Source organism: Pyxicephalus adspersus, chromosome 9, assembly GCF_032062135.1.
Source record: "Pyxicephalus adspersus chromosome 9, UCB_Pads_2.0, whole genome shotgun sequence".
NCBI lineage: Eukaryota > Metazoa > Chordata > Amphibia > Anura > Pyxicephalidae > Pyxicephalus > Pyxicephalus adspersus.
The window spans coordinates 55,096,594-55,108,069 of NC_092866.1; the positions used below are offsets into that span (position 1 = coordinate 55,096,594).

Sequence of the window (11,476 nt, forward strand, 5' to 3'; positions counted from 1 at the left end):
CATACACACTTGGAAATTGAGGGTGTGGAGAGGAAGAGATACTCCACCTAATAAAAAAAAAAATGAAACCTAGATTTTTGCCAACTTTTTGTGTAGGTTACTATCGGTGTCCTTTCTGGAACAAAGGCTAGCCTAGTACACCTCTACAGTTTTCTGAAAGAGTGCCAAATAGTAGTTATACATAATCAGATCTAGTAATGTATTAATATTGGAGAGATTTACCCTCTCTTTTTTTTATCCTGTTGACCATTGTTGTCTAGTATTGAAAATGAGGGGAATTCTGAAATTTTGACGCTAGAACAAGAATTGAGGGAGCATTTTTTTTATGGGGACACTTGGGGACAGTCGTCCTATTACCGTCCTGAGACAAGATGTGACAAATAAAATAAAAATGAAACATGGCAAAAGCAAAAAATTCTAAATCAAGCCTTTACTTTTCCCATTGAGGACAAAGCAACAGGATTGCTTTAATTCCCCACACCTTCCCAGCATTATATGCTTATGTTTCGTTTGATCAGTTGTTACTCCAGAAGCCTAAAGAATCGCAGTTCTTTCAGGTACGGAGAAGCATGTGCCTTACTCTGTATGGTATTCCTGTGCCAATCATTGCTATAAGACAAACTATGATGACCGTGACGTATAGCTTACATATCATTTACTCTATTTGGCTAAACAGACAAGCAAAGAGTGAAATGAAAGGTGGAATGGCTAAATAAAATTATTTTTCTTTTCCCTGCATTGGAGGAGAATCAGTATACTTAAAAATTAGTCTTAAACAGTATGTACCAGCATGGTTAAAGCAGTTCTAATGTATTTTTTACTAAGCTTCACCTAGTCTCTCTTCCTCACCCCTATCCTCTAACCAAGTGGTTGCCAACCGCTGCTGGTCCGTGGCTGGTGATTTGGGGGCCACAAATCACAGGAGGCAGAAGCGCCGACAGCGATTCACCCCTCTTGCACTGCTCTAAAGCGCAGTGTAAGCTGTACATAAACCAGGTCGCAGCAAAAATTCTTTTCTATGTTACCGGGCCCTGCTGCCAGAAAAGTTAGGGACCACTGCTTTAACCTAAAAAGACCAGTGGTGTTTGCTTTCAGTTCAGTTACAGTTCCTCCAGCTGCCACTTCTGATACAAAATTATACATTTTCAGGCCAACCTGTTCTGTGTACACTTTGCACAAAAAAGGCAAGCAGAGGGAAAAAGATGAGTCACCAGTGAAACCTATGGTCTCTTTGCAGCTGATGCCCCCCTATTACTGACCTACCATGTCTTGTTTTCCTGTGTTACTCTGTGGCAGTGGTCGTTTCTTCTTCATTTCTAAGTAATATGATGGCTGGTGGGATAATATTAAAAAGTAATATGAGATTTTTCAGAGGTACAGTTTTAAGAGATCCTGGCTCTGCAGTTCTTCAGGTACATCATCCTCTCCATCATGGAGATCAGGAAGCTGCACACTGTTGATGTCACCAATTCTCATATGATGTAAGCCATACACTAGTTGATATTTCAAAACTTTTCATTTATTTCAATAAAAACATCAAAGCTAAATGAAAATAGGTTATTCCTGAAGGATGTTTGATTAGTATATTGGTAAAACATTTGATTGAAACTCTTTGCCTAATAGATGCTGCTTTGACCACTATAATATAAGTCAAAGGAGCTTCCCCAGCTTTTGTGGTCAGATTTGGTGGAGGGGGTGCATCATTAATCAAAAAGTGCACAGTTGTATCCAGGTAAACATTCAGTATCTGGGAGATATTGATCGGTTACCTGGTTGTGAATTTGTTAACCATTGCATGTTCAGTGTTGATCCTATATTGCAAATGTATAGCTACTAGGCTACAGAAGTGGAGTCTCTAGACATATTAGTAGTACCATTTGAGTCTAAGCAAAGCAAATCATCAGTTTGACCACCTATGACTTTTTTTTGTCTAGTTAATAGGTTGAGCCGCTTTTTTTTTTTTTTTCCCCCTAAAATGCTCTACTGTGAATGCATATGTGTGCTTTTTGCTGTGCAGAGGGTGATTTGTCTGTCTCCTGCACAGTGCATGAAAAGAGAATGCCCATTTTATCCTAACTTTGCACTGCAGGTCCAACAAAAGTTTGCTTTGGAGTCCCATTTAGAAATAGGCCTTTCAGAATGACAGGTACTGCAGCACACCAAAGTTTGTCACATGCTTTGTCCTTCCCTAAAGCAAAACATTGATACTTTTGCACATGCACACAAAACACGGGTTAAATTCTTAAAAACTCTGCAGATGGAACCATATCGGTGGGCATACAATATCAGATTTGTAGTAAAGTTGTCTTTGCAGTTTGAATATAGGCTTGTGTATAGCACTTTTTAATTCATCTTTTTCTTCTTGATTCATGCTTCAAAGAATAAAACTCCCATTAGAGTGCAGAGTATGTTTTCCTTTTAAGCTGTTGTAAACCCATTTATTAGGATTTTGGATTAGCGGAATCTAGGGTCTTGCACTTTGCATGTCTTGTTAGAAGGGATTTATCCAGAGGTACGTCCTTTTCTTTCTGCCAAACTCGTCACGTTGGTAGTTTCCCATGCCACCAGCTTTTAAGCCTTACTTGGCGTCAGCTGCAGCCCATCTATTGCTCTGTACATACGGAACTGGGACTGAAAGGTCACTGCCCCGTGTTGTCTTCTGGAATTCCTTTACTATACATTTTTGTTGCTCTGCTGTTCAGTCTGATAGAAATGAACTCCAGAGCAAGACAGATTGTCATTCCTTTTCTGTAGCTACAGTTTGTTTTAGTCACATGGATACACAAACCTGGGGCCCTCAGTATCTGTGCATTGATATTAAGTCGTGTGTCACTTCAGTATTTTCAAGGGTGAAGATATCTGCTGACTTACAGTCAGTAAGATTCTATATCGATCCTTGTAATCATTAACTAGCACGTCAGCAAGGAATTTACAGCTACAGTTGAAAGGTGAAGCTGTTACCATCATGGAGACTTTCACAAGAGCTGTTAGTATTTAAACAGTAGAGATAGACAAATGAACATATCTGTACCAGTTGGTTCAGTCTGTTGGAGGCCACAAGCATTGGACAATTTTCTTCTTGAATAGACACCTATTTATTTTTGTCTTTTGTCAAAGCAGAACTAAACCCGCAATACTCTCCTATCCTCGTTACATCTTCTTTCTTTTCTTTTGGTATGTGATCTTCTGCCATCTCGATTGCCCATCCCAGGATCATGTAGCTCCCTCACAGGAATTCATTTATTCCTAGCACTTGCAAGGAAGCTGAGATTACTGGGTTATCCCAGGCAATGAACACTGCGCATGTGCAACTTAGCAAGGTTTGACAGCGGGGTGACGATCGTGCAGGTAAGAACAGTTATTGCAGAAGGGACAATACCTGTCTCTTTCTGCAATAACCACTTGCCTGTTTGAGAATTTGTGGGACTTTAGTTCCACCTTAAATATTATTTGTGTACTACTACTAATTCCACACTGGTTACCACATGCAATAGGCTCGCTGCCTAAATCAAGTATACACCCTTCAAGGGTATGTTCGCTGTTTGTGTGGAATTAGGGGAAACGACAAAACAGGTAAAGAATCTCCAAACCATTTTTTTCCTTTACTTTAGCAGATCAAAACTTTGCCTACAGCAGGGATTGTTTTGAACCTTGTATGGATAACTCATCCTTATCCTGCAGGACAGAGGGTGATAAAATATCCCAGATTTTACTGTTGTCTCCAGAACAAGGATGTGTAAATATTACAATAGGGGTATTTGTTCTGGTAGCAGCTAAGAGACCAATTGATGAACAGGAGAAAAGGGTGTTCCTCAGAAATGGCAGTTTTCAGATCGCCAATTGGCAGCTGCAAACTAATCACTGCTTTTACAGTGACCCCTATTTTTGGCCAACAATCTCCTTTATTGCTTCCTTCAGAGTAGTGGCATAGGCACATTTTGAACACTGTAGGAAATAAGAGAATCTTTTTTATTTTCCCAAATATCCTACTCAGAACTTAAATAGCTGTAAATGATCACGTATTGCTACTCATCCATAGCCCAGCACCACAATTATTTACTCCCCAACACAGTGAGCAACACCAGCAGTGGTCAGTGCTGAGAATGCAAGGAAACGGTTGCAGATACATTGGCAGCAGGAAATCATCAGTATCCGGCAAGTGTGATTGAGTGGCGACCAAAACAAAACAAAAAACACACTTGCCTTCAATCCCGTAATGCAGTTGATCGGTCCGGAGGTTTCTTCCACTGGGCCCTGTGTCGTCCCGGTATCCCTCCTCGAGCCGGCACTGCAGGCATCGCCATCTTCTCCTCCTCTTTTGGGTTTTTTTTACTACGTCACCCAACCCAGGAGCCAGATCGGGTGAAGTAGTTTTTTTTCCAGCCTTTGATTAAAGGGCTCCTTCTGCCCATGCCCGATGTGCTTGGGCATGCACAGAAGGGGCACCCAAGAGTCTCCCAGGATGCGTGATGTAGGTATCCCAGGAGTCTTTGCGCTCCCATTTATTCTCTCTCGCCTAGGCGGTTATGGGGCGGTGCTGCAAAAAAAGGGTGTTGCACAAAAAAAAAAAACAGAATTTTTGCTTAAAGGAATAGGATTGTCTACCCTTTTATGTAAAGTGAAAATTCTGAGTTTAGGTACGCTTTATTACAACCTCTAGATGCCTCCTTGACTTTAGGACCATTGGGCCAGTGGAAGCACTCATGGATTAACTTTTACCTTTTTAAGAACAGTTTGTAAAAGTTTTGTATACATGGACAAGTACTTATTACCCGTGCAGGCTCTTCTTACAGCTTAGTTGTTTCATTTTTTCTTTCTTTTTTTGTTCAAGGTCTGTCTGGGAACTGATTTAATACAATGTGCTCTTTATTTCCCTGTATAGCTGTGATTTTATTTTGGCAGTTGGTTAACAAGGCAGAATAACTATTGCAGTAAAATGCAGTTACCCACTAATAGGGAAGTAGATTTGTAAGACAATAAGGACAATATTATATAGCAAGCATAAAAGCATTTGGAAGTCACAATAAATTACTTTCACACTAAACATAAAAATGATAATTCAAAAGTATAGGATCAATGAAAATAAATTATAGGTTCACATTAACCAATTCTAGTTTCCTTTTGGATCTTGGAAGCAAGAAAAAAAATGCAGTCTATTATTACAGAACTGGACGAGTATTACTGAGATAACTGCAGTGGGGATTCTAAAGTGTTTTTAACATGTTTTTTTTTTCTTCCTGAAGGAGTTTGCAGCACTTACTAAGGAGCTCAATATATGCAGGGAGCAGCTTCTGGAACGGGAGGAAGAAATAGCTGAGCTGAAGGCTGAAAGAAACAATACTCGGGTAAGTGTGTTGATTACATATACTAAAGATTGCCAAACATCAGGCGGAAAAAAAAAGTACTGCACTTTTTGCACTGGGCAATGCATTTACAGCCAGTCTGTATACCTGTTTTATGTCACATGCATCAACCATAGAACATAATGGTCTGCGTGGAAAGATTTGTACTGAATAGTTGATGGCATATGCTTTTAATATGACAAAGAGAAGCAGAGAGAAAAGATTTTAGCTGTCCTTGACCCTACACAAGACACCTCGCAGAGATTAGTATTCATGTTTCTGCAATGAAGCCTGTATATATAGAGCTTTACCAGCAGGCTTAGGGAGGATGTTTAAACAGTCCTTTAAAGGGAAAGTCTGCCCCAGACTAGTAATCTTTGCCTTTTTAATTGTCAATAATTAAATTTCTCTTTCTCACCACTAGAAAATTAGTCTTGAAAGATGTTCTCTTCATCACATACATTTCTTATAGTGAACTAAGCTAAGAATTCAGAGGGCCAAAGAGAACCCCTCATTATAAAGAGAAAAAACAAGGATTTGTTCAGTCGGGAACAAAAAAAGCTATTGGCGATATTTACCAGGTAATCCTGGTTATGTGCCAAACATCATGGTTCAATGTAAGATGAAAATTATTGGTAGGCAAAGGAAAAAGGAGGCTTTATGGTACTGAAGCTGCTCATTATGTTTTGTATCAGGGAATTCACAGTTTGTCAATGTCCCCAATTTATTTTTATAATTTTATAATTTTTATTTTTAATTACATTGCTTTCCCGTGGCAGGAATGTCACCCTTACAGATAGCCAAAAAGATCATTGGTGTCAGTGGTAACTGACCCCAGAAGTTGCTTATTTACTCAGGTAATTCCCTACCACCTCTGGAGGAACCCTGGTTGAGAAAACTGCCTAAAATATTGTTTTTATCATCATTGTGGGGTGGGGGAAGATTAAAACAGCCATCATTCAAGGGATGCATTCCATCTTAGAAGTAATACATTGCAAAATATCTTTATTCCTGTTACGGCAGCATCATAAAAATTTGGGTGTACATTTAGAGTAAATCTTGCTAACAAACACACATAATAAAAATAAGAGTGGTTTTACTTATTCCACTGTCTAAATCTCAAAAACCTGCATGGTCATAATTGGATTTCCTGACCTGCTTATACATTCATTGTCAACATTAGAAGATTGCCACAAATGGACAAAGAACCTAGAGAATCTGACATTTTTCTGATTTATAAAAAAAAATTAAAAAAATTCTAATTTTTCTAACTTGTTTTCTGTTTTTTATTAGCTGTTAATACTACAGAGGGTTGCTGTAGAATTTCTGTGGTTTGTTTGGTTTGTACTCATTGTTTCATGCTCTCTATAGCTCCTCTTAGAACATCTGGAGTGTCTGGTTTCACGGCATGAACGCTCTCTGCGAATGACGGTGGTAAAGCGACAGGCTCAGTCTCCAGCCGGAGTGTCAAGTGAAGTCGAAGTTTTGAAAGCTCTAAAGTCCCTGTTTGAACATCACAAAGCTTTAGATGAAAAGGTAATGAGTGTGACTGATTCCCAAGAGCTGTACGCGTGTGACTTACCCTGGTTAATGCTTTTAATGAAGCTGAAAAACTAGTTTGAGAGTGACAGCTTTCTGTATTCTCCCTTTGACACAAAATTTTCCTGCTGCTGTGTTTAGACAAGTGACAGCTGGGGAGGTGTGCTTTAGTGGAGAAGAGGAGAGTACTTCTTTTTCTGTTCAAATGTTTTATTTAAAAGATCAACAAATTTTAGCTTTTGAAACAAACAAAAAAATGCCATAGGGTTTTCCTTTGGTTTGGTATCCATATCTGTTTTTTATGTTGACAGGTATGCTTTATTGTCCATATAGAGAAATCCTGAATCCCCATAATAAGGTGGTATAGACATGGGCAGTTGAACGCCTTTAACATTGCATGTGTAGTAGAAAGGAGTATAGATATTAGGTAAAATATATGTTTTTTTTTAATTTAAATGTAACACAATATGTAACGTGTATCTTAAAGCTTGGCGTCACCACACACAAGAAGCTGCCAGGGATAATGTGACCGGATGTTACATCATCCAGTCAGTGAAAGGGATGGCCGACTCCACAAAAGTCCGCCATGGAACCAGCAGGGAAGGTGAGGGCTCCCATCACTACAGCAATGACAGGTCCTGGACCTGGCATTGCTGCAGGGCAACTGTTTAAATTCTTTGGTTGAAACCAAAAAATATATATCCAGCACACAACACTGAATAGTGTGTGACATGTTATTATTAAAACTACACACTAACTGAATTTGTTTTGCAAAATATAACCTATATATATAACCTGTATTACCTATAACAGGGAATTTAACTAATTGTAGTTACAATGGCTAGTAAGTAGCACAAATTTATGTCCTGTTAAAATAAAGTCCAATTTATATATATTTATAAACGACCCAAAACAAAAACAAATACACTTACCTTCAACCCCGCAGAGCAGTCCATCGTCGGGAGGGTTCTTCCATCTGGTTCCTTGTCATCCCAGCACCGTCTTCGAGCAAGCGCGATTGGCGCCACCATCTTCACCCGACGCAGGTGCAAGATTGGGTGACGTAGATGCGAAAAAACTTACCGATCTCACTGCACATGTGTGAGATCGTCAATGTCTTTGCCTTCTGGTGAAAGGGCTCCTTCTGCGCTTGCCCGAAATGCTTGGACATGCACAGAACGAGCAGCCAAGAGCCTTCCGGCATGCGTGATGTAGGTGTATATATGTATGTATGTATGTGTATATATATATATATATATATATATATATATATTGCACTAAAAAAAACAAACAAACAGAATTTTTACCTTACATTAAAGGGTTGTATACTCATTTATGTAAAGTGAAAATTCTGCGTTTAGGCACATTTAAAGTGCTCAGAGGAGCACTTTATTTATTGCAAAAGCTTTTCATCATGCATCTAACCAGGATTCATGTATCTAGCCAGGATTAAGCAATGAGAAATATTGTTTACAATCTGGCACCCTGGTGTAGCATCTTTTATGCCTATATTTTTTTGATAAAGAAAGTCCCTATATCTGTTTTATCTGCAATTTAGTATTTCCTAAAATCCACTAGTGTATTGATACATTTACTCCAAAATGATAGAAGTTCCCCTTGGTGTCATACATTCCACAGTTGAAAGAAATAGTGATCTATTATGTGGTTGCATCTGTTGTGTTCTTGGGACAGGTGGTAGCCTAGAATATGCATCACTGAAATAGATTAGAGGGAGGCTCAATGTACAGTGTTGGCCTTCCCAAACTAGTTGCCACATTATCGAATGACTGACAATTGTAATCCTAAAGCCAGTACCTTGTGTTTAGGTGAGAGAACGATTACGGGTGGCTCTGGAGAGATGTAGTTTGTTAGAGGAAGAACTGGCAGCAACACACAAAGAGGTAAGTTGTACTTCAGTAATCTTTCTTTAATACCTTCCTGACAACATGATGTTTAGTAGTTACTGCTGAAATGGCTTTACTTATTCAACTTTATGTCAACTTGTCAGCTGATGATTACTCGAGAACAAAACAATCAAAAGAAGATCTATAATGACAGCACTGGGGACCAGAACCAAGATTCAGACCATGTACTAAACACTAATGGGAAGGTGAGATATTTCATCAGCTTGCATTAAATGTGGATTTAGGGCATTAGCACCTACTTAGTAAAAATAATAATGTTTCGTCTTGTGCCATTCTTTAACCAAAGTAGTAAATACTTTTCACAATGTAGAAATCCCTTTCTCATAGAATGGAAACGGAAATAATAAACATGCAGCACAAAAGCTGTCTGACCAAAAAATTCCCCAAATTAGTGGGCTTAGTGTTATGGTTAGTGTTATGATTATGTGGTTGCATCAGTTGATCAGGTCTAGGTTCAGCAACATTGTGTGCCTGAAAAATTAGGTCAGCTGACTACTTGCATATAATAAATGAACAGGTTTTTACATCAGTGGATTTTTTTTCTTACCTGATGGCTTAGGCATTTTCCAAGATGACAATGCCAGAATTCATCTGCTTTAAATTGTGAAAGAGGGAGGTTTAGGGAGACATTTTATCACATGGGTTGGCCACTAAAGAGTTCAGACCTTAATCTTTGGGATGTGCTAGGAAAGACCGTACACAGCAGTGCATAAACTTATTGAAGTGATACCATATTGAATGCGACAAAAGCTAAGTCAGTCCAGTGCAATATTACAGCGCATGACTTTTTTTTTTTTTTGCTAGGTAGTGTATGTTTGTATGTCCCTTAGGGAATTATTTGAATTCTGTGTCATTCTGTAGTTGTCAATTTAAAGTGTAACAAAAGGCTTTTTTTGTTGTTGCAGTTTAGGGCTAAGAACATAAATGGCAGGGGCTCTTAAACACCTGATTTAAAGTAATAATAAACTCTGTTCTTAAACTCCTAAAATGTGAATACATTTCCCTGTATTTGTACTGTGATTGTTTCATGAGGAAAACTGTTTTTTTGACAGAGATCATCTGATGACTCTTTAAATCACAATGAGGACCTGTCGAAAGTCATGGAGCTCCAAGATGTGATCGATAAACAATCTAAGGAGCAGAGCCAAATGAAGGAACGTCTGGCTGTCCTATCCAACAGGGTCACTGAACTCGAGGAAGATCTCGATACAGCAAGAAAAGATCTCATTAAATCAGAGGAGATGAATACAAAACTGCAGCGGGATGTACGAGAGGTTAGTTTTCAGCTTTCCTTGTTGTGGAATTGAAGAGGAGGATTGAAAGTGGAACTAAACAGAAATTTAACACAAAAACAAGCAGCCAGGGGCTTTATTGCCTGTCCCTTCTGAAATAAAATAAACCTGCCTGTCTGATCACTTTTTTTTGTTATGATAAGCACCTGTCATCAGCAGCTACTTTGATTGGCCAGACCAAAAAGAAGTAACTTATGCACATGCATGCAAGAGTTTATGAATATGAGGCATAGTACACTGAGCTTCTGTATAGTTTCTTTTAAGACAAATTAAACATCTGTATGTAACATTTTAAAGCAAAATCCTTTTATTTGTATAAAGGTGTATGTTAAATTTGGTTTATTTCATTTATTTATTCAAAACATACGCAGGTTCCAATTACAGTTTTAACACATACTCCAAGCTGTTAATTACACAGGCTCCAGATCAATGTATTAAGCCACAGCTGGAAGTTTACAGTACTATTTGGTTGACATTTTTTACCTGCCAAAAGATTTGTAATTTTGTCCAGCAAGTCCTGAGAAGACATTATTTCAGGACTCGTAGACTCGTTTCTACTGTAATTGAACAGTTGTAGAGTGAAGTTGCAGGGCAATACAAATCTATTATCCCACTGCACTCTCCTCCTGTATGTTTTTTGTTAGCACATGTGCATGTACCACAAATGGTTGGCTCCTCATGCTGCCCCTTTCTTTTAGCCAAAATGCTGCTGTACAGATGATAAAAAGAGGCACATAAGTTAAAAAATGTATTTGTGCTAATGACTATGTAGCTGCATTTATTGATGTATTTTTATATTTATCTGGGGTTCTGTTTGTTATCTGGGGTTCAGTTTGTGCTTCAAAGAATACCAACCTTAAGAGAATAATAGAGACTGCCATTGTTGGCTCTTTAGAAAAAGCGCAATTGCTTAGCTGAGTCACTAACCTAAAGAAGCCACAAACTCAGAATTCCTTTCCTATACTAGTTCCAAAGGGATTCTAAAGCATTGAAGCCATATGAATCTCTTAGATGTATCTTTTTGTCCCCCAATATGGCTTTTTATTCTCTGTTGTCTTTTATACTTGGACTAGTGCTCTTTTACTCAAAGCTACTTAGTTCCTTTCTTTGTGTAGAGTGTAAAATCATACTGCTTTTTGTGATGTAGGCCATGGCTCAAAAAGAAGACATGGAGGAAAGAATAACAACTCTTGAAAAACGCTACCTCGCCGCACAACGTGAAGCCACATCTGTGCATGACCTCAATGACAAACTTGAAAATGAAATCGCTAATAAAGAATCGGCACTAAGACAGGTAATTTTATGGTTTTGTACTTGTTTGCTTTAAGCAGAATCCTGTCCCTAAGTGTTAAGTCATACCAAATGGATATATAAAAGC

General features: G+C 38.5%; 1 protein-coding gene across 1 annotated transcript in view; it reads left to right on the forward strand.

Annotated features, from left to right (window-relative positions):
• Window positions 1-11,476, forward strand: part of PPFIA1 (PTPRF interacting protein alpha 1) — a 68,119-nt gene that overhangs the window by 20,903 nt on the left and 35,740 nt on the right. The window contains exons 3-8 of the mRNA XM_072422086.1: window positions 5,244-5,345; window positions 6,714-6,878; window positions 8,708-8,782; window positions 8,890-8,991; window positions 9,859-10,080; window positions 11,246-11,392. Coding sequence (XP_072278187.1) covers window positions 5,244-5,345; window positions 6,714-6,878; window positions 8,708-8,782; window positions 8,890-8,991; window positions 9,859-10,080; window positions 11,246-11,392 — 813 coding nt within the window. The remainder of the gene's footprint in view (window positions 1-5,243; window positions 5,346-6,713; window positions 6,879-8,707; window positions 8,783-8,889; window positions 8,992-9,858; window positions 10,081-11,245; window positions 11,393-11,476) is intronic.